This window comes from Xyrauchen texanus, chromosome 20 (assembly GCF_025860055.1).
Source record: "Xyrauchen texanus isolate HMW12.3.18 chromosome 20, RBS_HiC_50CHRs, whole genome shotgun sequence".
Lineage (NCBI taxonomy): Eukaryota > Metazoa > Chordata > Actinopteri > Cypriniformes > Catostomidae > Xyrauchen > Xyrauchen texanus.
In genome coordinates, this window is record NC_068295.1 from 24,208,913 (window position 1) to 24,236,783 (window position 27,871).

The 27,871-nt window shown below is 37.0% G+C and overlaps 1 protein-coding gene across 38 annotated transcripts in view; it reads right to left on the reverse strand.

The window, feature by feature from the left end:
* The window catches only part of LOC127660384 (calcium/calmodulin-dependent protein kinase type II subunit gamma-like), a 105,541-nt gene that overhangs the window by 3,998 nt on the left and 73,672 nt on the right, over positions 1 to 27,871 (reverse strand). For 2 of the 38 annotated variants that reach the window (XM_052150541.1, XM_052150537.1), the window contains 8 exons: positions 25,148 to 25,188; positions 19,913 to 19,990; positions 17,611 to 17,655; positions 17,150 to 17,204; positions 5,033 to 5,137; positions 2,275 to 2,391; positions 957 to 1,032; positions 358 to 452 (listed from right to left, as the gene is read on the reverse strand). In XM_052150541.1, coding sequence (XP_052006501.1) covers positions 358 to 452; positions 957 to 1,032; positions 2,275 to 2,391; positions 5,033 to 5,137; positions 17,150 to 17,204; positions 17,611 to 17,655; positions 19,913 to 19,990; positions 25,148 to 25,188 — 612 coding nt within the window. Of the gene's footprint in view, positions 1 to 357; positions 453 to 956; positions 1,033 to 2,274; positions 2,392 to 5,032; positions 5,138 to 11,642; positions 12,029 to 17,149; positions 17,205 to 17,610; positions 17,656 to 19,912; positions 19,991 to 24,382; positions 24,416 to 25,147; positions 25,189 to 27,871 lie in introns of those variants that run through there. The other 36 variants (XM_052150551.1, XM_052150542.1, XM_052150546.1 and 33 more) reach the window with 25 other exon arrangements.

Genomic DNA, 27,871 nt, shown 5'->3' on the forward strand with positions numbered 1-27,871 from the left:
CGACATATTGTTGCATTTTTTTCTGGTTTGGGAGAAATCGTTAAGAATAATATAAAACCAGACAGTCTACACCCCCAAGGTGAATTGGTTTAGTCTTGATTGGTTGACAGGGGTTATTATTGATGCTCGAGAGCCAAATCAACACAAATGGATAAGAAAAGAGTCTTATTTTTGTATATAATTTAATATGTATATAATTTAATTTAATTTAATATGGGGGGGGGCCCAGGGTGCCATACAAGCTATAACCGCCACTGAATATGTGGAAACAACTTATACAGCTTTGTTAAAAACAAAACACCTATTCATTTTTTCCAATTCACTAGGTGTACACTGTATAAAAAGCATGGGACTTACAATTCTCAAAGTAGAACTTATGGAAGTCCATTCCCTCTACAAGGTTTCCAAGTGCCTCTGGCTCAAAAGAGGTCAGGCCAGGGTCACAGATCCTCCTGAAACAGAAGAGGTACAGCATTTTTAGACTTGTATGAAATATGCAAATGTGCATAATCTTATTAATTATGCACACATTTGCATCTTATAACAAAAGTGATATAGATGGCACAGAAAAGGTCACAATTTGTTTTAATGTGATCAACAACTCTTAACTCTTAGCCCTTACTTAAGTTTAATAGTTAAACAAAACTTTTAGTAAAGCACTTAATGCATATAATTGCATGTCTTTTGTCCCTTTTTAAGATAAAATGCCTTCTAAAATGCTAATTTTAACCCAATTACAATTTTGAGATATTGCTGTTTTACGGCTTTACTATATGAGCAAAATATCAATTCAATGGCCAGACTTGTTTGGTAACAATCAAATTGCAGAAAACTGTTATATCAAACTAAAATAATCACTTATGCCCACTGTAACCCCTCCAGACAGCATTACCTTAGAACTAATAAATACCAGGCAAGTAAGCCAGGTGAAAGAAACATGTATAAACAGTACTTACGTGTAAGCTTCAAAATCTCCATTGTTGATGGCCTCAATCAGCTGCTCCGTGATTTTGATTATCTCCTGCTTTCGTGCTGGTGTTTGGGGAAATGGGAGGAAACACAGGGACACAATCAACCATAATCCATATCTATTCACATTCAATAATAAAATAAAAATAATAATAAAAATAAATATAAATCGTAAACCTACTCTATGCAAGCTCTTAGCTAGCTGCTCTTACTCCTGCAATACCTCATTCAGCCCAGTGCATTATTGGTTTTGAGAAGACTCAGGAATGGGAAGCTGTCTAATGTGGCTCAAGCATCCTGACTTTATCACAACCCCACACACTTATTACACCATTTTTCATATTTTCGGTTGTCTTCGAACATGCTCCAGTACTGTGAAGGCATCCATTCCTTTCAACAAGCAGAGATAGATGGACCAAATCTTAAATTGTTCTAGAATAACTTATTATTCAACATATATTAAATGCTTCTGCTTTCAACTGGCTGAATAAGATGTATAAAATGGTATAAACTTTGCATCGGCTTAAATATAAAAAAGCTCATACTCCCTACAGATGGACAATTTCACTAGAGAGGACTTTTACTGTGATGGACCCTGCAGCTACTTTGTAAAGCCAGAGGTAATGTCAAGCATGGACAGGACTACTATTTAGAGATGTAAACAGTTTTGTATCAATATGTCACTATGGGTGTGTCTTAATCAGCTCCATATGTGCTGAATCAGTATATCGTGAACACCAATTAGGGCACTGACAAGTGTTGATCTACTGAACATTGGTACACTAATGACTCAATCACCTGCAACACGAGTACGAGGTTGCGCTTTTAAACATAGCTGGAATTAATCAACAACGTCAATGTATACAGTAAATTACACTGTTGCATGTTCTTGCGGTAGATTTTTAAACACTGTGTTATTAAAGATAGATGATAGAAAGATAATGACATAAATAAAGAATTACAAATATAGGAATGTCTTTTTAAACTTCTAACAACTCTAATATTTAAAAGATTGTTTCACTTTCATGGTCATTATGGATGAAAAACCTTACAAACAACAGATAAAGAGATAAGGCTTTGACTTCATAGTTTTACAGTTGTGCTCCATATCTAACAACTTGATGACATTTCCGGCAGAGTGCCTTCTAGGAATTTTTGGGGAGCGAATATATCAGTGCACCGGAACAATTGTGCGATTGAGACAACACTAGAAAAGGCAGATTCCCTGATCAAGTGCCCTAGCTACCTACTGAACTAGGGAGCTAATTATGATGCAAAAAATGTCTACTACAGTCTAACACTTACAGAGCGGCCTGTGCACGCTGCTGCCCCCTGCTGTTGTGGAGGCTTGAGCTGGTACAGCAGGCTCTAAATCAGGGCAGGAGCTCCAAGCAAAACTCTTAACATCATATGATAAAATGGCTGCAAGACAACAGCACAAATAAACAAAATAGCAGCTAAGCACAAAGAGATGCTAAGACACAGCACAAACATCGTATGACAACACCATGTGAGAACTAAACTGAGACTTAGTGACTAAATCATACATGTAGATTATATTGTAATCTACATAGAAAATACCAAGCAATTGCAAATCATGTTTTAAAGGAATATTCCAGGAAGTTAAGCTCAGTCGACAGCATTGTGGCATAATGTTGATTACCACAAATTTATTTAGACTTGCCCCTCCTTTAATTTAAAAAGAGGCAAAAATTGAGGTTACTGAGAGGCACTTACAATAGAAGTGAATGGGGCCAATTTATGGAGGGTTTAAAAGTCAGAAATGTGAAGTGTATAATTTTATAACAGAACATTAATTCTTCTGTTAAAACTCATTATTTGCACTGTAAAGTTGTTTACATCATAATTTTGACAGTTGTTTTAGGGTTTGATGACAGTACATCGTTATGGCAACGAAGTTGTAAGAATGGCTATAACTTTACACTGAAAGGTTTAGTAAGTAATTTTAATCACACTAAAATCACGTTAACATGCATATAGTTTATGTCTAGTGGCTATACTTTTGAAACAGTGAGTATTTTAACATTTACAGATTGGCCCCATTCACAGAGTCTCACTGTAATCCAGATTTGTAAATTGATCTTAATTTGTATTGAACCCAGAATATTCCTTTAAAGGTTCACTCAGTATTTTTGTCCTCATTTAAAAAGTTTTACTTCTAAATAAATTAATAGTAATTTAGAAATATATGTATAAAATCATGACCACACATGCGAGATGAATTCAGTCAAAGCTGTTTTATTCTTCATGGGGCAGGAGCATCTCATAGGGGCTGCCATGTTAGCATCACATGACAAGCTGAATACTACTTCATCAGTAACTGGCCTGTTATTGGACACTTTCATTCATGGATTAAATTAATCCTGCTTTACAGTGCATAGTGCATTTCTTCAATGGCATTAGTAACTGAAAACCACTGAATTTGATTAATGCAGCACCAGGCCACTAGGTGTCAGTGTAAATCCAAGGTAAGCCAATTCGACATCAAAATATTACTGAGTGCACCTTTAAAGGAAAGGTTTCTCACTTCTGTGTCACTAGGAGAATCAAATGGAATCGCAATCTGATTTGGTTTAGTGCTTGTAACCATTTTTGTTATTCTGTTTAGTGTTACTAAGCTGAAATGGCACACTTCACCTTTAAATCACTGCACTTCTATTTACAGCAGGTCACACAGAAAAGTAAATTATTACTGAATTTGATTCATGAACAGAGGAGCCAAACACTAGAGCAGAAATAAATACAGTAGGGTTCACTTGTAAAAATGCTTCTAATTTACGTTTTACAAATTTAATACAGTTTTGTCATTACAAATCTTAAAAACTTATCTAAATCAGATATATTAAATCCCAGAAATCCAATGTGGACTATTGAATCCCACTGTGTGTGTGTGTGTGTGTATGCTCAAGCAACACTGCAACAAACTGATGCAGAGAGCTGTCAGAGTTTGGTTTAGCAGTATGAAAAGCACCCAGCAGATGGAGGCAGTCCCACACTCATGGCTTTCATTACTGTTCACTACTGATAGGTTCAGCTTTAACATTCAAAGATGTGCCTGTGCTATGAATGAGACTGTAATCTATGTACTGAAGTGGCATAAGCAGTAGAACTCAATGAAGAACACGCAGAGCTACAATGATGAATGGATCAAAAGCAATGGCCATACTGGGAAGAACTAGTCACAGTATGCTGGTGGGTGTATGTGTGTTTAGAGCTGTTTGCAGTGTACAGTCCCAGCACGAGCCCTCTGCTCATCTGTCACACTCAAAGTATTCAGTGTCACACAGATAAATAAACGAAAAGGTCACTCTGACTGAGAAGGTCAATGCAATTCTTTCCATGTCAGAGGTAAGGAAGTACATGAGGAAAGAGCAAAGAAAGTGAACTAGGAAAGACTCCGAGCAAAAACAGGTGACAATCTATATGTCTCGATGCACTAACAATGTGCAACGTGTTGGATTACAGCAGATTATATTATTGAAGTACTGCAATGATGAATATGACAACCCTAATTAAACAATAACATTTAAGAGTTTATATTATATAATAATACAGTCATGACTGTTTTTTTTTTATAGGCACGATACAGCAAATACAGCAATAAAGCACAGCCTTGACTGCCTAACCATTTTATCAAATCCTTTTACTAAAGAATAGCCAGTTACTCATTAATGCTTTATTTTATGAAGCAAATTTATCAAGCTCCAATCTTCTGCTAGAAGATATAATAACTGATATGACAGAATTGAGATGCTATGCAACAAAAATAACAATCTGCTATGGCTGCTGCTGCTCAATGATATGGTGAGCAGGTGTTCCATATCATAACTGTTACTATATTTTAGCAACAATTTGGCACATAATAATATTGATATCCAGCTAAATCAGATATGACAGGCTTAGAGAGGCGAGTAAGACTCTCAGTTAAGTTAGCAGAGGGAACAGTATAGGAACAGAGAGCATGGCAGTTAAAAAAAGGTGTAGAAACAGCTGATAAGGTTGAGGGTCAGATGACCAGTAGCTGCTGTAGCAGTTAACTTACTCGGAGGTGGGCAGGGGGCAGGGGCCTCAGTCTGAGGAGCTGGCTCCTTGGAGGCACTGCATTGGCTGACCACTGCACTGTCATTGCTAGCCCCACCCACCGATACTAACAGACAATTTGGGGGAAAAAAAGATGTGACATTTGTTGCAGCAAGTATTGCCACAACCCTTTTTCCTTCTCTGATTCAGTTCTGTATAGAAATAGTAACATAGTTTGCATGATACTCAAACATATTAACAGCAACACAAACACACAATAGAGTTAAAGAAAATGCTAGAACATATTGTGTGCAGAACTTACATGCAGAAAGCAATTAATTGAAAATAAAATATAGATAATATTGCCCAATTCAATGATTGTTTTTGCCCTCTAAACAAACTCTAACCTCTATCCAATGTAATGCTATAAATAGGGTTGCCACAGTGTAGGTTGTTACCAGTTTTACTCAGTTTAAGGGACAACACCGGTGTGAAATTCTATACCGGTGGAAAAATTATGAATGGAACTTCCAATATCAATACAATAGCCTAATGAATAGAATATCCTTAAATAAAGAATAGTTTCCTAATGAAGAGTTTTTGACCCATGATAAATTAACCTAAATAACACATTGAAATACAGATGTTCATCACCAATTTATCAAATTACACAGGCAGAAAAGTATGCGCACTGACAGACGACGTTTAATTGCAGGTAGCGTATGTAACGTACATGGTGGGTAACTGTAAGACATCTCGGATTGGAAATGACTCAAGAAATGCTGTTAGACACACAGACGTGCTTGAAGAAACCCACTTTATTATATTTTTAAGAACAGATGACAGAAAATACATCTATGTTCAGAGGCATGCAGTCTATTAAATGCATATGTAAAGGGTTCTCACTCTCTTTGTTTCAGTCTTTTGACATGTTTTGCAAGAAAAGTATCGTCTATAAGAATGCTGTAAATTATGTCAGACATCTCAGCTCAGGAGGTTCTTTGAGTTCAGTTCGCTTTATTTCCACAGAGCAGTTCGTTGTGAGCGCAACTCTGCAGGATCACTTTATATGTAGCCTATAAATCTGTGATTAAATCACAAAACAATACAAAAACATGTTCACCTCAAACCATGATTTATGATTTCATTGATTATTATCATCATTATAATTATTATGCCAATGTAATTGGATATTGTGATTTATATTTTTTTGAATAAAAATATTGTGAACATATTTCTTGCGTATCGCCCAGCCCTAAGAGGGAACAAAACAAATGTATTCACACATTACTCTTCCGAAGCAGGTAAATTGGGCCCTAGGATGAAAGGTAATAAAACACTAACATTAAACCCGTAACAACCCACAATAAGTGATGTATTTGCCCGTACAACGAAATACTCGACCGGTAGCCCTTGATGGAGAGAATGCACAGATGAAATTGGTTTGTTACCAAATAGATGTTGCCCTTCACAACTGTGGAAAAGCCATCTTTCAAAAAGTTTAACAACACACATTTTAATTGCACTTCAATTTTTCAGTTTCATTTGAAATCTTAGTTAAAATAAATAAAAAATAAAGTTCAAAGTTTGAAATCAAGCTGCCTTGCATTATTGTGTAGGCTATTGATTAATTAAAATTTCCCAGTAGTATCACTAGGCATCCAACCAGCGGTAATACCGGTGTTAGTCCGTTTGAACGTGAAACGGTGTGAAAATGATGATACTGTGGCAAGTCAAGCTATAACAATTTTTTGGAAAAGCTGAACTACTTCTCTATCTGGCACATATTTTCACCCTGGTATAGATTGTGAAATATTTGGGCCTCTCCACTATGATGCGATTGGCTAGATTGTGAGTTTTAACCCTCAGAGTGTCACAGTTGCAGTTTATACTGTAGGAGTTTAAGGTCAACATGAAATCAAAGTATTTAAAATGCACATTCCTGCTCTTATTGTGAACAATTAATCAGTGCAGGTTCTTCATGCAAAAAAACAATACAAAATGCAATAACTTCCTTTGCCTCTGAAAATACTTTTTTTTCAGATGTCACTGATCCCTTTTCAGCCCCTCCTCTCCAATCAATACAAGTTAGCTCCATTCTGGTATGTCACTCCCACTTTTCACAATCAGTTCTGTATGAATAAAATTCACCCCAAAACAAAATATGCATAAACGGCATCCGAAAACAACTTTTAAGAAAATAGGGAAAATCATCAATATCATGGTCTCTGAGGGCTGAATCATTGCAGCAAATTGACTTCTTGTCCATTAAGTTTAAAAAAAGAGACAACTAAAAACACTTTAAACATCTGCTTGTGGATTGACCAGTCAAGTTGAACATAAATAACTAAAGCTCCTTAGACAACATTTCATTAACAAACAGCTCTAAAAAGCAAGGTAGAAACCCAATAGACCAGAAATTAACACAACCATCAGATAATATGACACAAAAAATGATTGTTGAAATAAATTATATGAAGACAAAACTCTGTGATTAATCAGTGTTGTGTAAATTCTGGCATGCACAGCACGACTCCCCTTTCACAGTAGAGCTTGTGCTGATTCATCAAAACAATCAGTAAGTCTGACCCATTTTTTGTCCCTAATACTACACTATAGCTGCTGCTGTAGGAACCGTCAATTACTATGTTTCCATCCAAGGATTTTACGTGGAAAAAGTTTTAGCGCATCAAAATAAAGCTGATGGAAGCGCACATTATCGCTAAAATGTCACAAATGTCGACATAATATTTTTCAGTTTAACTCAAGCGCATAAACTCCATGTCGATGCATCAAATGTCGTGAAAAACTGGTTTGAAAACCCTTTTTGTTGATAAAATTGGCATTAAAGAAAAAATTTAGTGTCACTTGACAGAATTTGCCCCAATCGTTAGCCTGTGTTATCATGATGACAGAATTGAAAGCCAATTTATTGTATGTGATTATGGATTGATCTTTACAGGAGTGCCAACACAAATATCTTGTGCACATTGAACAAATGAATGGCCACTGTTTGCGATTAATTTAATCGCAGTATCATCCGTTTATTTATTAAAGTTTCTTTTCCACACCATTCCAAATAATAGACGGCAGGTACGGAATTAGCCCCCTAGTACAAAAAACATAGAATTTCTGTGCGTAAAGATGTTTTAAATTAAGAATAAATACACAATACTAGGTGAAAAGCTTCAGTCCACTTACAGCCCAATTCTATTAAATTGTTGTTTAGTCTATACTTTTGAAAAATGCCAATAAAATCTCCTGTATTAAATAAAATAAATTACCAAAAGAAAAAAGCATTAAATTAAAAAAAAAAAACTTATTAATCAAACAAAAAAAAAGCATTAAATTAAAAAAATGAATTACCAAACAAACAAATTAAAATACAAAATATTTTAGACCTATATATGCCTTTTTCTTTTCTGAAACTTAAATTAGCTTTACCCTTTTCTGTAGACGAATAAAGTCGTAATAAAGATGAATAACGTTCTCAGAATGTTCTGCCCTTTTCAAGACTAAAATATCAGAACTATTTTTCCAATGCTGAGTTCACTTTCCGAAAACGAGCTTTTTAACATTTTAAAACGTTTAAATACTTTAAATCTAACCCTCTTTACCTCGGATCGCATTTACTGCTTTTTCAGAAAATATATGCGGGGCATAATGCAGTGGTGATGGCGATGCTTTTGATTAGATGATTGTTCAAAACATTGAATATCAGGAATGTATAGTTTTTCTTTAATAGCGGTGCACACAGCATATACACATCGATTGATGGTCCTTATACTTAGACAGAAAGTTTCCGTCACTACTTGGTGCAGGTTGCCAGCTTGAACAGGGCCATGACAATCCGCATTCGGGTCAGAACCGGTGTCAACCTGCGATATTTGCAACATCAGGACCAATATTACAGTCCTATCAGAAGGGCAACTGTTCCCTTTTGATTGCAATTCCTCCTCTTCTGACTGCTATTATTTGTGAAATTAAAATGATTGTAAACTGGCTAATTTTAATGAATTGTCTCAAAACTCTCCCTATTTTACCAAAACTTCGAAGGAAATAAATTAGGGACATCTGGGAGGCAAATAAGTGATAGTGATAAACACACATTTCTGAATGGAAACGGCTTCAGGGCAGCTTTATTTTGCACTAAACCAAAACTTCTATGTGACAGTGTTTTTTTTTTTTAGGCATGACGTCATCACACACACCCTTATTATCGATAAAAGGCCATTTGAATGTAAACGGGCAGAAGGTGGCAAATGTCGCAATTGTATTTCACATTTTCATTTTGTCAATAATAGCACGAAAGGTGTACGGAAACTAGGCTAATGAATCTACTACGGCTCGCACAACTACAAATCTTTACTGGTCGACAAGTCATCAAGATAAGCAGTCAACTAGTAGGCAGGTCAATGTTTACTAATGCAAATCACTCATCATACAGTGCACTTATTAGTTCCAAAGAACTTTGCAAGAATTTTGGTATGTAAGGATACACTTAAAAAAAGAGGTGGGTAAACTATAAATTCTGGTGGACCACGACGTGGTCACCCGGTAAGGTGGGCCACTGCCTACCGGTTGTATGTGTATGACATCGCTATAGGCTATCATTTCATGGTACTACCAAGGGTATCACTGGTTGTTCCCTCATCATAGGTCACACAATCACTATTCAATTCATACATTAATCTAAGTTCATGTTAAAGAGACCCAAGAAGGACTAATATGGTTGAAATCTATAAAGTTTACTAAATGACAAAACAGAGAGAACAAAAATATTTGAGAGATAGAGAGGGAGGCTTATATCCAGGGCTTCCAATGCAATGCACTTGTACATAATGATTAGGGATTTGGGATTATTTTCATAGTCGATTAATCTGTTGAATATTTTCTCGATTAATCAATTAGTTGTTTGGTCTATAATATGTCAGAACAATGTGGATCAGTGTTTCCCAAAAGCCCAGGACGATGATGTCCTCAAATGTCTCGTTTTGTCCACAACTCAAAGATATTCAGTTTACTGTCACAGAGGAGAGAAGACACTAGAACATATTCACATTTAACAAGCTGGAATCAAATAATTTTTTACTTTTGTCTTAAAAAATGACTCAACCCGACTAATTGATTATCAAAATAGTTTAGATAGTAAAATAGTGCAGATTAACGACAGAAGAATGAATCTGGTGCCACATATTTAAAAAAAAAAAACTGCCGGATATCCATTTTTACATGAGACGTTTGGGCTAGTGAGTGACGGATGAATCTTGATGCAGTCTGCTGCTTCCTGCTGATTGGTCAACACTGACAGTAATGCAGCCAGGGTTTCCCATACGTTCATTTATTTGTGGCGGCCCGCCACAATATCAACGCTGACCGCCACACATTGATTTTCGATGTATTTTTTATTAAGCCTATTTAAAATCGTATTTGATTGCAGAGAGCCGTAGCGCGTTCGCGCAGCACTAGGCTACCTCTCGCTCATCCCTCTCTCTCTCTCTCTCTCAACCGTACCTCTCGCGCTCTCTCTCCGTCATGGAACACCGCTGCATAAATCTGTCCAACACAGCACTGTCGGTTATTACTTATTAGCCAGCATGCAAGGAGCCTAGCTAATAAGGAGAGCTAAGTTATTGTTAGAATACAGCTGGATTTTTGAGGTCAGCACGCTGTATATAGCTGGTAGTAGTCAATATCGATGCACGTGCATGGGAAACACTGGCAGCAGCGCATTATGAAAGACTTCGTCTTAGGTTTAACAATCTATGAAACTAATAATGAACAATATGAAACTAAAACGACATAAGCTTAATTTAAAATGGCTTAGGCACTATCTATTTAGAGGTGGATAAACGCAATTTAGAGGTGGATAAACCCACTTTGGAGGTGGGTAAACGCTATTTCCGAATTTTGGGAGGTGCGTAAACGGTGTTTACGTGCGTTTAGCATCCACTACATCCCTGACATAACCTCTTCCCAATCCTGTAAAATTAGCCTAAAACGCCTAATCAAGGCATACCCAAAGTAAATTTAAAGCTGTTCTTGAACTGTTTGGAGTACATGCATGGTTTCGGTCACATTTGAAAGGGGACACTCTGAAGTTTTTTCCCCAGCAGTCAGAATTACTGTAAGTGCTACTGATTTTGAGTAATAGAAGTTTGAACACAATGAAATAGAAGTTTGTTTTTCCGCCTGAAATTTTTTTTTGCATACAGATGCCTGCAGATGACTATAACTTGTAGCTATTAGCTTGAGAACACAATGGGATCACAGCATGAAGCCTTACCTAGTCCAAGTTCAAATGTTATAACAATACCATAAAAAAGGAATATTTTACACATGTTTTTCTAAGGGTACACCCAGGCGTTTTACAAAAGTGCATTTTGGATACTCCAAAAGGACCCTTTGATAACCTAAGACAAAAAGGCTCCTACTTTTGAATGCTTCAACGTACAGTCATAATTTTGGGCTCTAATGAAAGATGACACTTAGAGCTATCATATTCCATATCCAGATCCACTATTAGTTTTGCTGACACAGAGTAACTGATGCATAAACACATTAGAGTGCCTTTTCCCTACTTGAAACTAAATGATGTGCATATAAAAGAGTCAAAACTAGTGCTATGGTGGACAATTTGTTTATATAAAAAATACACAACAAACTATTTACATGAATTTTTACACAAAGTATTTACAAACCATTATAAAATTGTACATGTTTCTAGCAACATGCCAGTCATTGTAGCAGTCACATTTGGGTACAAAGCACAGAGGCACATCACAGGAAGAGTACTTCACTGGTGTCTTTGCATGACACTGCCTGCACTTCAGACGACCAGCGGTGCAAGATTTGGTGATGTGCAACGGCCTGTGATGTGCTCTTCGTGGAGCAGGAGATACGGGTCTGGCTGTGGAGTGAGACCCCAACTCTGCCAGCTCCTCAGCAAGGGTCTCTCTGAAAGCCCTCCTCTCTTGATGAGGTGCTGTCCTGCTGCTCCACTTTATGTGGCCGCTTGCTGAGTGGGGGAGAATAAATAAATGTAATTTACAAAGCTAGACACAACTTTTCCATCTTTTCTGTATTCTATATATATATATATATATATATATATATATATATATATATATATATATAGTTTTTCTTTTCGAGTGTGTAAATATGTATTATTGTATGTATATTTACTGTAAATACTGTATACTTTGCCAATGTACTATGGAACAAATAGATGGGCCTACACCTCCCCCCATGAATTCAGCATTGTAACATATAGACTCTCAAACACAACATATATTCTTATTTTCAACTTATATTTATATATATATATATTTATATACAGGTGAAACTCGAAAAATTAGAATATCGTGCAAAAGTTCATTAATTTCAGTAATTCAACGTAAAAGGTGAAACTAATATATTATATAGACTCATTACAAGCAAAGTAAGATATTTCAAGCCTTTATTTGATATAATTTTGATGATTATGACTTATAGCTTATGAAAACCCGAAATTCAGAATCTCAGAAAATTAGAATATTACATGAAATCAATAAAAAAAAAAGGATTTTAAATACAGAAATGTCGGCCCTCTGAAAAGTATAATCATGCATATGTACTCAGTACTTGGTTTGGGCCCCTTTTGCATTAATTACTGCCTCAATGCGCGTGGCATGGATGCTATCAGCCTGTGGCACTGCTGAGGTGTTATGGAAGACCAAGATGCTTCAATAGCGGCCTTCAGCTCTTCTGCATTGTTTGGTCTCATGTCTCTCATCTTTCTCTTAGCAATGCCCCATAGATTCTCTATGGGGTTCAGGTCAGGCGAGTTTGCTGGCCAATCAAGCACAGTAATACCATGGTCATTGAACCAGGTTTTGGTACTTTTGGCAGTGTGGGCAGGTGCCAAGTCCTGCTGGAAAATGAAGTCAGCATCTCCATAAAGCTTGTCTGCTGAAGGAAGCATGAAGTGCTCTAAAATGTTCCGGTAGACGGCTGCGTTGACTCTGGACTTAATAAAGCACAGTGGACCAACACCAGCCGATGACATGGCTCCCCAAACCAACACAGACTGTGGAAACTTCACACTGGACTTCAAGCATCTTGGATTGTGTGCCTCTCCATTCTTCCTCCAGACTCTGGGACCTTGGTTTCCAAATGAGATGCAAAATTTGCTCTCATCAGGAAAGAGGACTTTGGACCACTGAGCAACAGACCAGTTCTTTTTTTCTTTAGCCCAGGTAAGACGTTTGACATTTGAAGCCCATGTCCAGGACCCGCCTGTGTGTGGTGGCTCTTGATGCAGTAACTCCAGCCTCAGTCCACTCCTTGTGAAGCTCCCCACACATTTGAATGGCCTTTTCCTGACAATCCTCTCCAGGCTACGGTCATCCCTGCTGCTTGTGCACCTTTTTCTTCCACACTTTTCCCTTCCACTTAACTTTCTATTAATGTGCTTTGATACAGCACTTTGAGAACATCCAACTTCTTTTGCAATTACCTTTTGAGTCTTTCCCTCCTTGTGGAGGGTGTCAATGATGGTTTTCTGCACAACTGTCAGGTCAGCAGTCTTCCCCATGATTGTGAATTCAACTGAACCAGACTGAGAGACCATTTAAAGGCTCAGGAACCCTTTGCAGGTGTTTAGCTGATTAGAGTGTGACACTTTGAGCCTACAATACTGAACCTTTTCACAATATTCTAATTTTCTGAGATTCTGAATTTGGGGTTCATAACCTGTAAGCCATAATCATCAAAATTATATCAAATAAAGGCTTGAAATATCTTACTTTGCTTGTAATGAGTCTATATAATATATTAGTTTCACCTTTTAAGTTGAATTACTGAAATTAATGAACTTTTGCACGATATTCTAATTTTTCGAAGTTTCACCTGTATATATATATATATATATATATATATATATATATATATATATATATACATATATTTATATTCCATTTATATATAAATATATATTTACAGTAAATATACAAAACATCTATATAGCATGTCAATAGATCTGAAACAAACAATGAACTAAAACACACGCACAAACGGTTCAAACACTCAATGAACTCACACACGCACAAACGGTTCAAACACTCACTGAGGAAACACACGACAAAGGGTAATTACAAAATGTGTATTCATTATTCAAACTAAAGCTTATTTATGCGGAATATACAGTAATATATGTTATAAAACACAAGAAAACACTTACTTGTCCAGAGCAATGTCTCATCTCTCCATAAACATTTACTCTGCCTCCGAATCATCCGTATTGTTTTCAGAAATGTCATCTCCAAACTCAGAATTTTCACATTGAATGCCTTCTTAAATCACATCCTGGGGTGAAAATCCTGTTTTTCGCATCCGTTTCACCATATTTAAATCGCCAAATGTGTAAACAGTTCCAAAACAGCTCTCCAATGGTTTTACGCACGACGCACGAAACACTGGGTAATGGCAAGGCAACATTGCGCACACACATTTCAGAACCGTGTTGTAATCGTCCCACTAAAGCCGCATATCACTGTTTTCAGAATTTCATTGGCTATACGATGCGTCAGTCATTTCCACTCTTCAATGTAATTGGTTTGATCAGTAAACAAAGGAAAGTGGGTATGCCCTGACATTCGACACAGACTGTGGTTGGCTATTGAAGGCTTTGGACAGGACATGGAAGCTCCTATTGGGTCAAATGAGGTGTCAATCGAAAGGTCAGAGTGCTTGCTTCCATTTTGATACCGGATATAGGAAATGTTTACATCTGAACTGAAGTTATTACCGATAATATGTGAAAGTTTAGGTACAGCTGCCAGGTGCTTTGAAATGATGCAACAAGAGTCTGTGGATATTTATTGATGTAATAATGTGATTTGGACTAAACATTTTACTTGATTTGATCATTTGGACATTTGACAATGAAACAACACCGTTTTTGTCGGGAAGATATGGCTCAGTGGAGTACTATGAGGCGTCATAGGTGAGTTGCCTAAATTTTGTTATTGGTTGTTTATATGTTGGTGGTCTGACAAAGATATAGATTGTACCTGCTGTTGTGATTGTATCTTAAAATGGTTTATATCAATAGAAAATCAAGAAATGTAGCTTTCCAAAGATATGTGGCATGTGTACCAATGTAACACACAGCAGTTTTGTTTATCGCATACTTTTATTTTGTACATTTAAGGGCCCGTCCGCGGGCTGTGAAGTCTATGAGGATAAAATGTCTGCAGCGCATGCAGTGCGGTTCACTCATAACATGCTGTGTAAACGCAAAGCGCTCAAGGTTCACTTTATTTTCACTTTTGCGTAATTCCAAAAATATTTGCATATATTTGCATGCAAATACACCACCACACAGTTTGTGTGTGATGCATTTTCCTCATGTTGTCATCATATAGAACAAGCACAACTGTGGTAATATGATCATAGTAGTCAACACACACCCAGTGCAATTTTCTACTGGCAGAACTAATCAACTAGTCGAGTGGCTGACCCCAGTAACTACAGCAGCTGACGAGCTGCCCGTTAGCAGATCAGGCTACCAAAACACACAAAGAGTGACGTTACACTCAAATATCACCAGCCATGAAAATTGTCACTACAGAGGACTCAATCACACAATCAAGCACTCACTTCCTGTATCTGTACAGCACACCCTCTTTAATCTACTCTATTGTATTCCCAACAAGAACTGGGAAAGTGTGAAGCCTTTGATACACTAACAGATGACTACTTTGAATAACCAAGTAATATTTGTTTACATTTGTATTTTGTATGTATCAAAACTACCAGTCAAAAGTTTGTATAAATTAGTCAAAATTCATGTTTCTCAGGATCTTACAAACCTTTTGACCTAAATTCTTAAGTAATTGAATTTAGTTTTGATGATAAATAAAAAAATGTTTTTTTTTAAAATGGATGAGCTGCAACAGATAGAGAAGAAAAAGATGTTAAAAATAAAATAATAGTTACGCTTAAATTGACAGCATTTGCGGATTACCAAAAAAAATTATTTGACTCATCCTTATCTTAATATAAACAGAAATCAGTGTCATAGTGAGGCATTTAAAAAAAAAATGTGTATGGTTCAAAGTGTGTATGGTTTTTTTTAAAAGCACTTACATTTATTCTTCTTATAAATGTGTATTATTAGAGCTGTAAAGTTGTTTAAGTAGACATTTTTACAGTCAATTTAGGATTTGTTGACATTGCAAGCGATTTTATGACATTCAAATCATAACACGCATATTTTTTTGACTCGTGGCTATACATTTGCAATGGTGAGTATTTTAATGTTTACAGATTGGCCCCATTCACTTCCATTGTAAGTGTGTCTCTGTACCCAAATTATATTTTTTTTGCTTTTTGATATAAGGCGAGGCAGTGGTCCTGGGTAGCTTCAGCGTGTATTGATGCTGACTACCACCCCTGGAGTCACATGTTCAAATCCAGGGTGTGCTGAGTGACTCCAGTCAAGTCTCCTAAGCAACCAAATTGGCCCGGTTGCTAGGGAGGGTAGTCACATGGGGTAACCTACTTGTGGTTGCGATTAGTTGTTCTCGCTCTCAATGGGCACGTGGTAAGTTGTTTGTGGATCGCGGAGAGTAGCACGAGTCTCCGCGATGTCATTCACAACAAGCCACGCGACAAGATGCACAGATTGACTGTTTCAGAAGCAGAGGCAACTGAGTCTTGTCCTACACCACCGGATTGAGGTGAGTAACTGCGCCACCACGAAGACCTACTAAGTAGTGGAAATTGGGCAATCCAAAATTGGGAGAAAAGGGGAAAATTTTTTATTTTATTATATTAATAAAATTAATAAAAGGAAAGCAAAGTCAAAAAATATTTTTTTTTGTGGTAATTAATATTATGTCAATCAATATATAAGCATATTTTGGCTACTTTGAAGAAGCTAAAATAGACCGTTTAGATTTTTTTTACTCACTACATAATTTCCATAAGTCCATTTGTCTGTGATACTATTATTAAGAACATTTTATAAAAATGAGTGTGCTTCCAAACTTTTGACTGGTAGTGTCAAGTGCATCAAGTCCACATTTATCACCATTTGAAATTCTATCATGAAAAGCGAAAGACATGCAGAGGACATGAAGAGTTGATAGTGTACCTTTCCTACCTTTCATGTCCTCCTCTTCAGTGGTATTTTGGCTTTCTGTCGACCCCTATGACAAGAGAGAGAGAGATAAAGATGGAGGGATGGTGGTACAGAAGTAGGAGGAGAGGGAAAGGAAAGAGAGAGTTATGCAGACAGGGTCTATAAACCGGCATTGGAATATAAAAGCCACACACTATAAATCAGCAAATACACACACAAAGAATCACCCACAAGCACAGATATATCCAAGCTCTCCCTCAGACACACAGACCCCTTACAAAACAATAGGTTTTCACACAGGAACACACCAAGCCCTGCACAAACCAGCCAATCCTGCAAGAGGGCAAGCCCCATTTACCAGCCGCCAGTGTTGAGATATTTGTAGTGTTACTTTGAAGGTTTTGAGGTTGCGGTGTTAGTGAAGTTGCCCAAATGACCAATGTTTAGTTTCAGAGCTAAAACAGGTGGCTTACCTTGATGCCATTGGCTGGATTGTGCACGACAGTGGTCTGGGGTTCCTGGGAGAAGTAGGAGAGAGTTTACCATGCAGGGTTAAGGGAGGAGAGTGTGGGGGACCCTACAACTTGAACTTAGAATGAGACTGTACTACGGTCGTAAACTTTGGTAACAAAAATGTACATAGATCAATGATATTGGAGAATACTGCATATGAGCCAATTGAGAAGAAATATGTATAAAGTGATCCCAAAAAGTATTTAGACACTTAAGCAACACTTAAACATGTATGAATTGAATTGGAGAACAAAATATATAACCAAGTGGCAATTGCAAACAAACGATGCTAGACCTTTTATCAAAACTAACTTAGATTTTCTGAACCAATTACTTTTAACCAACTCATTCAAACACCATTTTTAGTGAATGTATGAGGTCAGTTCCCCTTAAGATCACACATGTGTCCTAGCAAAGTAACCACAGGTGTAGTTCATCACAATAAGCATGGAGATGTTTCTCTAACGTTTGACAACTAGATGTTTTGTGAAATGCATTCGTTGAAAAGTGTGTTTTTGCTTAATTTCTTTAAAACACATGCCACTTGGTTTCATAATTTGATATATACTGCAAAGACATTCATACATTCTTTGGTGTGTCAAAGTATTTTTGGGGGCCACTGGATATCATAACTAAAATCTCTATAAAGAAAGATATTACACAAGGGCTTTGCAGTTACTGTAGATAAATGAATATGCAGGCACAGATTGAGTATATTTAATCACAAAAACAGAGCAGAACAAGAAGTGATAATATAGGTTCTCTCTCCACGACAACCCCAGTCACCAACGGCACACAGACAATACAGAAAAGATTAGCACACTGTACAAACAGCTAGCTGTCAATGCCAAAATATGTTATTCCTCCTGAAAACACAAAGCATTGATCCCACCTTTGCACATACACACAGACACACTCTTATGCACTTAAGCCTACTTTATTTCCACAGCACCCTCTAATAAGCACACTTTCAACACACTTGAAGATGCAGTCCCAACATGCTTGAGAGCCAAATACAATTTCAAGTTATTGTCTTTCATGTGCATCTCATAAAACCCTTTCACTGGCTCTACCTTAAGGGTCTGGTCTGTGAGCAGAATGTGGCAAGATGGGCATACTGGTCAATGACATAGCGTGCACATCAGGCACACTGTCAGTGGCATTCAGTTTAGAGTGGGTAGACCACTCTAAAGCCAGTATAGTTGCTGTGATTTAGTGGGAGTCAATCTGTTTAAGTTTAATTTGAGCCGTATAGCCTCCAAGATCACTAATCGCTTTCATAGTATGGGAAAAAAATGCAGTAAACTTGAACGGTGACCAACACCCTGTCTACAACGAACGCGAGTGATGTCACATTGTGTCGCAAAAACTTGAGGCTGACTACACTAGACGTGTCAAAACAAACTTTCTAAACCGTTTATATTTCTTGTTGCAGTAGCAGCGCCAGCGTGTGAGGTGCAAAATGGCCATTTACAATCAGCCTTACACGACTAACGCATCCAGGGTAAACAGCATAATTTGTTATAATGGGAACAATTTGCTTTTGTTACGTCGTGCCACTCGCGTCTGGTGTAGACAAGGTGTGAGGCTAGCATTCTACCCAAGAACTGTTGTGTGTGTTTGTGTTCCATAGAAAAAGTCATATGGGTTTGGAACAACATGAGGGTGAGTAAATGATGACAGAATTAAAATTTTGGTGTTGAACTTTGACTTTAAGGCTGTGAACTGGCTACTGAGCAGTACCAGTGACAGGCATTTGTCAACCAAACAAGCAACCACCCACCCATAATGCAAAGGTTGAGACTGCATCTTCACAACAAACTAAACAGTTCTGCTTCCTGACACAAATGGATCCTGTTTTACCCTTGGAGACTCGACTGTGAGATTAATAGAAGGTACATCAATCTTTTAGTAGGATAAGGAAATGTATAAAAAATATCTTTGAGGCAAGAAAAAAAAAAATCCTAATATGGACAGACATTGCCCAAAAAGAAAACTGGTTATCTGAAATTATCCAAAACTTTTCCTACGAGTTTGTTTGGGTAAAATAGGAAGTGAGAAATCCACAGGCACAAACCAGGTGATTTAGTTCCACATATCTAAAGCGTAACAATGAGTAACATCAGACATCTTGATGTAAGTGAATTGAGCAATGAGTGGTGGAAGTCAAAACAGGAATAGGACAATCTCATAAAGCCTTTTAAAAGTAAATACACTATGAGTAAAAAAATGGTGAAGGAAATAAAAAGTTAAGATGAGTACCATTGGTGCAGTGGATGATATGCTGCTGTCTTTGGTGCTGCTGCTTACTACACTGTTTTTGTTGTTGTTTGTCTGTGGCTGGGGCAAAAAACAAAACAAAACAAAACAATGACAACAGAAAGTGAAGTGCAGTTCAAGAACTGAAAGGCCCCAGCTCATACTTGTCACGTCGAGAGGCCACAGAACAGCATGGTAGGGGACCTGTATGGGTGCATGTGATATAAAGTAACAGAACACTCCTGTAATGTGTCCTTGTGCACCTGATATACTTGTTATATTCTTTGAATTACAGTTTCAAACTACTGATTGTGGTGCAGTAGAAGTGCAGAGTCTACAAAATATAAACTACTGAAACAATGAAAATCACATACCTAGAAAAATCACATAATATTTCTTGATAAAAATGAAGTATGCAAAGTTGTATAAAATGAAACAATATGCTTCCTTTACAGGTTCAATACAAGTTAAGGACAATCTACAACATATGCAGCAAACATTATTAAATTTTTTTATTGACACGTCCCTTTTCTAAAAAAGACAAAAAAAAAAGGCATAAATCGAGGTTACAGAGAGGCACTTACAATAGAAGTTAATTGGGCCCATTTTTGGAGGGTTTAAAAAGGCAGAAATGTGAAGCATATAATTGTATAAAAGCACTTACATTAATTCTTCTGTTAAAACATATTTATTATTTGAGCTACGAAGCGGTTAAATCATCATTTTAACATTTGTAAGGTTTTCGGGTTTACGGCATTACATCGTCACAGCAACAAAGCTGTAAAATTGGATATAACTTTAAACAGAAATGGTTAGCAAGCAATATTTTTCACACAAGAATAACATTATCGCGCATATACTGTTTACGTCTTGTACTTTCCGTACTTTTGATACAGTGAGTAATTTAGCCCCATTCACTTCCATTGAAGTGCCTCACTGTAACCCAAATGCTGTTTATTTATTTTTTTAAATAGGGACAAGACAAAATTAATCTTTGTGGTAATCAATATTATGCCACAAATGCTGTCCATTGTTCTTAACTTGTACGGAACAGGAATACTCTTTTATTGGTATACTATATACTCTATAATGCTAAAACGTGATTTCCAAAAGGAATTTAGGTAAACTAGAGGCACTGTAATGCAAGACAATTAACCCATCTAGTACCTTGCCTTATCGTGTCATTTAATCGAAGTGCATGCTGAAGAATTTTTATGTCTACGTGAACATCTGTCAAATTTTATAAAGGGCCATGTTGTTAGTGTAATAATAATTATACTAAACATTAATAAATACATTTAAATATAGTAGTAGAATTTCTAAATTTCTAAATATAGTTCTAAAAATATATTTTAATATTCTAGAGTCCATTAAGATGATAACAATGGTTCATACCTTACCAAAAAAACATAAAAATTAAAGGAAATTATTTTTCCAGGAAAGTGTTTTTGTTTAAGGAGGTATTAAATCGAATACACTGCTTTCACAGTAATGACTAGAGGCCAGTGTTACTGTGTCAGAGCTGATGGTTTAGGCTACAGGACCCTGATAGTCCACTATTGCATGCAGTGCAAAGCTTTAGTGATACGTTTATGCACAGATCTGTGACTGTATACCACAATATAGGGTATATTTAAGGGAGAAGGGGAAGACGACAAAGAGAAGTAGCCTTACAAAAAGAGAGAGGAAAGGTGGCAGTAAATCACATAGTCATTTTTGAAAAACAATGCTCAAGGACTCTTGTAGAGGGATTTAAACAGGTTGGATTGGTACGACAAGTTAACAAACACCGATCAAACAGACAGAAGCAAAACAGCAGCCAAACGTAGCTCATCCCAAAATGCCATATGGAGAAAGGTTTTTAAAACTGCTCAATGTATAACCCAAAAAGTAAATGTAGCACATGTTTACTAATATATATATACACACACACACACACACACACGTATCTCAAAGTGAGTACACCCCTCACATTTTTGTAAATATTTGATTATATCTTTTCACGTGACATCATGTGTCAGTGCTCAGACCATACGCCGCACACTGCATCAAATTGGTCTGCATGGCTGTCGTCCCAGAAGGGAAGCCCGCAAACAGTTTGCTGAAAACAAACAGACTAAGGACATGGATTACTGGAACCATGTCCTGTGGTCTGATGAGACCAAGATAAACTTATTTGGTTCAGATGATGTCAAGCGTGTGTGGCAGAAACCAGGTGAGGAGTACAAAGGCATGTGTCTTGCCTACAGTCAAGCATGGTGGTGGGCGTGTCATGGTCTGGGGCTGCATGAGTGCTGCCGGCACCTGGGAGCTACAGTTCATTGAGGGAACCATGATAAAGAAGCTGAGGGTGAAGGTGATGGACTGGCCAAGCATGTCTCCAGACCTAAACCCTATTGAGCATCTGTGGGACATCCTCAAATGGAAGGTGGAGGAACATATGGTCTCTAACATCCACCAGCTCTGTGATGTTGTCATGGAGGAGTGGAAGAGGACTCCAGTGGCAACCTGTGAAGCTCTGGTGAACTCCATGCCCAAGAGGGTTAAAGCAGTGCTGGAAAATAATGGTGGCCACAAAATATTGACATTTTGAGCCCAATTTGGACATTTTCACTTAGGAGTTTACTCACTTTTGTTGTCAGCGGTTTACACATTAATGGCTGTGTGTTGAGTTATTTTGAGGGGGACAACAAATTTACACTGTTACACAAGCTGTACACTCACTACTTTACATTGTAGCAAAGTGTAATTTCTTCAGTGTTGTCACATGAAAAGATATAATCAAATATTTACAAAAATGTGAGGGGTGTACTCACTATTGTGAGATACTGTGTGTGTGTGTGTGTGTGTATATATATATATAGATATATATATATATATATATATATATATATATATATATATATATATACACACACACACTGTAAAAGCTTAACATTTTATAACTTCTTACGTCAAAGACGCCATCCAATTTTGGCATCCAGGACTCTGTCAGTTTGGCCGTTAAAACACCTAAAGGCCATACCAAAGATTGTGGCACTGTTATTTTAGTTTATTTTTAGGTTTCAAGATTGCAGATCCCTAGAATGTCTAGCATATTTAAAGAACTGTACAAAAGTGTTTAGAAATGCAAAGCTCTCCACAGCAGGTTTCAAAGTTTAAAACTCTAATATGACTGGAAAAGGACAGGGTTTATTTAATGGTAGGGTCTATATTAGAGTAAAACTGAAGAGTGTTGGCAATGCCGGTCCTCCCTACTGGCAAGCTAAGTAAGTTGCTTAGGGTCTCCGATCTGCCAGAGGATCCCCCCACACTCTGAAATACATTATAAGTAGTGTTACAGACATACTGATGGGGGCCCCCATACAAATTTTTGCTTAGGGCCCCCAACAGGCTAGGACTGGCACTGAGTTTTGGTGTGTGTATGTTCTGACCTCATGAAGCAGAAACCCAATATATGAGAGATGAGCATTTATGCATTGATATCTGAATGATGTTGGTTAGGTATTGAAAACGGGATAAACTACAGAAAGGTTTAAGTCCTCTTGTGAAAAGCAAATGCAGAGCAGCCATTTCAAGATAATTTTACCATGCACTATTGCTGTTGTCATTTACTTGCAATCAATAAATGCTTTATTTTTAAGGAAAAGAGAAAGACCAACAAAAAAGAACAGAAAATAATTGATTGAAAGAATGGCAGTTTTAAAGCAGACTAAATTTGACATAAAACTGATTTTCATCATTGCGACAAGGGGCTCTTCATTTGTTGTTAAGACCAAGCCTGATGTCACAGCCACTGCAGCTATTGCCATGGCAACAGAAATCGCCTGACACAATAGACTGTGGGAAAAAGGGGAGTTCCAGTGAGAGAAAGGCTTGTTTGTCTGGGGCTTTAAAAGTCTGCCTCGACAGCATTTAAATACTCTTTCCTATTGCGAATCATCAAGTAAGAGCCCTTTGTCCACTGAACAATCTTCGACCTTGGTTTATGGTCAGAGGATGGTACATTCTGCTGGTTCTAAAGGCAGGGTAGAGCTGAGGGAAACCTCACGGAAAGTATCGAGAGCTTGCAGAAGACAACCTTAGGTCAAGGTAAATGTCTGAAGAGAGATAGAGCAATCGACCTCTTAGAAAGAAAACCCAGGACTAGCTAACAAAGAAAGCACTGAGATGCAATGTCAATGAAAGATGAACTGCAGGGAAATGAGGTTTCTAATAAATATGTATCCATGTGAATGTATGAATGTACATGTTTTTGCCAGGGTAAAACAGACTTGAATGGGTGATCATGACTTTGTTAATGTTATTTGTGATAATGATGGTCCTATGATTGACAGAATCCTATGAAAGTCCAACAACGAGACAAAAAAAGACCCAAACAAACTCTCGAGCATCTCAACCAAGAAAAAAAAGAGAGTGAGAAAGTGTTGAGGGAGAGTCAGAAACAGGGGAGAGACACGGAACAGATCTCACCATCAAATAAACACTGGAGCTTGACTTCCTTTTCTGAACAGGGTGAAACAGAGGAGGGCAAAACAGGGAAGCATAGAAAACAGGCCAGTGGACACAGAAAAAATAAAGCTGCTAATTAGATCCCACAGAGAACAGAAAAAAAAAACTACCACAAGAAGTCCCCAAACTATGTGTGATATGACAGTGTAACACTTTTTAAAATAGTGCTACTAAAAACATCTGTTGAAATTGATTTAATTGATAAACGTTTTTAAGCAGCTTCTGCTTCTCAGTTCTGTTGAAAAGCTGATGATTCACTGCATGCAGAGACAGACACAGGGTTGAGTAGGTCTCTATGCTTGTATAGATTTTGCCATGACTAAGAATGTGAAATATATAATCTAAAATGGACATACAGGCAAATTACTGTCTAAATATGCTAAAAGGTTTTTGATCGGGGTGGTATTATTCCTTTAATAAATATTCAAAAATCACAGTGAATTATAAAAAAAAAATCCAACTGCTAAGATTTAGTTACCTTTTATAATAATAATAATAATAATAATAATAATAATAATAATAATAATAATAAATTAAGAAACTACAGAGAATATTTGTAATGTCTTGGGTTTATGCAAACCATTTGCTGGTTGTTTAGCTGTTAGGGAAAAATAACACAAAATGTGACAAATAAATCTTTAAAAACTAGGGAAGAAATGTGCATTTGTTAGATTTGTTAGCTCTTAAGTAATGAGAAAGATATTTGCAGGAAGTATTCGGGCTTACCTTTACGCCATCAGACTTTTTGTTCAGTAAACTTTTGCATGCTGAAAGATAAGAGAAAATAAAACATTTAAAACAGTTGAAACATCTGATCAGCTTGCATCGGCTCTTGAGAGACAAGAGATCTACAGTAAATCTGCCACTTCTTTCAGTGCAACACCACCCGCATCACAGAAAATCATCCATAGGGCAGTGAAAAATGCAGTTTTCCATTTAAACACATGGTAAATGCAAACATCAAAGCCCAGCTACCATATTAAGGTGCAAAAGTTGGTAGAACATTCTTTCCACCAAGAAAGCATGAAAGAAATACTCAGTTTGATTGATGTAACATGGTAGGAACAGACTAATAAGACAAAATATCAATATATAAGTGCACAAACAATCCAAATGAGAGGGAAAAAAATAGACTTCAAATATTTCATATCTTCGAATTCCCTTACCTTCCAAAGTGGATAGAGGTAGGAAAGAATGCAAAAGGGAGAAAGGCAAGATAAATTAATAAGCAGATTAATAATAATAAAATAACTGTGCCAAAAAGAATTTTTAAAAACAGAAGAATTTGTATATTTCATGCTGGGTCCATGCTTTGCAGACACATCTCCTGCCTGGCCTGCCGTTATCACTGAAACCATTCCCCTCCAGTCTCTGCTTCAGTTCAGTCTTCATTCATGAGGACTGTGAGTGGTGAGATGATAAATCCTACTTTTCTGACCCTGTTTGGCTGTGGTGTTCATAATTACAGAGAGGCCTAAAGAAACAAACTGTATAATAGGGTCATATGAGACACCAATTTATGAGTTAACGAGCTGCATTATTTGATAGTTGAGTTATATGTAATAAATCAAAAACAATATTAATATGAGTTTTTGAGACACCGATATGGGTTTTTAAATGGCTGAAGATAATGGCGATTATCTAGAGAGCAGGGTGGCTGATGTCTGATCAAATTTAATGAAGGATAAAGGAACTCAAGGAACTCTGAGTTTACTCAAAATATCTATCATTCATTGACAAGTTTTTTGGTAGTTTGTGCCACTGACACATCTGGGGACTACCAATTCTAATATAACAATAATTGTAATCCTTACACTGTGTTCTAACCAGTAGCAACAAAATAAAGCAGCATGTGGTATCTCGTCCATGCATATCAGATTTTTTGTCCTAACAGACAAAATCACACCAAGCGTCAGGACATTCTGTTGATCGCTTGGTTTTCTAATTCTACCGGCTTTTATTGTTCTTGGTTCTGCTCTCATTGGTCCAAAATCCAGTTTCTCATAACAGTACATTAAAGGAATATATGGGTTCAATACATGTTAAGCTCAATCGACAGCATTTGTGGCATTATGTTGATTACCATACTTTATTTCAACTTCCCCCTCCTTTGGAAAAAATCAGTGGATTACAGTGAGACACAATGGAAGTCAATGAGATTTATCAGAAAAATGAATGTATGTGCTTTTATAATATTATAACCTTGTGCGACCCCACGTACACATGTGCGGATGTCATACTTTGGCTTCACTATATGCAATGCGTAATTTCAATTAATTTAAACAGAATAATGTCCAATTTGAACTGTTCTGAAACTACTGTCGTTTCCTTAACTTAGTCCCGCTGTCCACATATGTTGCTATTAATTTTTAGGAAAACTATGTGCTCTATTTATTTTTGCTAATGTTTATTAGAGGTGCTACTAGTTACAAATCAAAATGGGAAATGCACACAGTCATGCTCGGGCCTCAGGAGGTTAAACCCTCCAAAAATTGGCCCAATTCACTTTTATTGCAAGATTCTTGCAATATCTGTGTGTAACACAGATTTTCTTTCTTTTTTTTTTTTTTTAAAGAAAAGGGGTGACGATTTGAAATAACTTTTTTGTGGTAATTTATGCCACAAATGCTGTCAATTGAGTGTAACTTGTATTGAATCCAGAATATTCTTTAAACATCAGATATGTTCTCATTGGCTGTGTGTCATGTCACACAGCAGTTTGCCTGCAATGTAGACAGACAGATTTTGATTCTTATCTCTGGAATCTTATCGCATTGTCTCAACTTAAGAAAAGGTGTTAAAACTATTCTTTCACCATTTCATATAGCTTTCAATGCATTTCATATAGCTGCAACTGACAAGTATGATTGTAAAAGAACAAAAGCAGTTGGCAGAGCATTCACAGGCATGCCATATCCATTAAGACAAATATGAGAGGGGAGAACGAAAATAAGAAACAAACATAAAGCAAGACACAAAAGAACAAGTGGATCCTGTTGCTTCCTCCATGCAAAAAGACACCTGAGTACATGCTGAAAGGCAGATGGTGCTTTTGAAGCACACCACACAAACATGAGTGATCCTTGCTGAGTGAACAACAGGTAGCATTTTTAGTGCAGAGGTTCTTCTTGATAAGTCTTGCCTTAAAAGCATGCTAACACATACTTTACATACTGTATGACAAGGACATTCATTCTTACACAACCTCAGGACTACAGACCACAGGCAACTGCAGCCATGATCTTTGCAGGTCAGCATCAACCCACAATTTCAAACCAGTGCAGTTGTGTTTGGTTGACAAAAAGATGACCTGACTTTAGAATGTAAGGCATACAAGGAGATCAAGCAACCTTAAGAAACCATCAAGATGATAAAACAAATTGTTGCTTAAGGTGACCCAAGTCTAAATACCTCCACCTGAGCATCCCTGGACCAAACCCATAATGCATT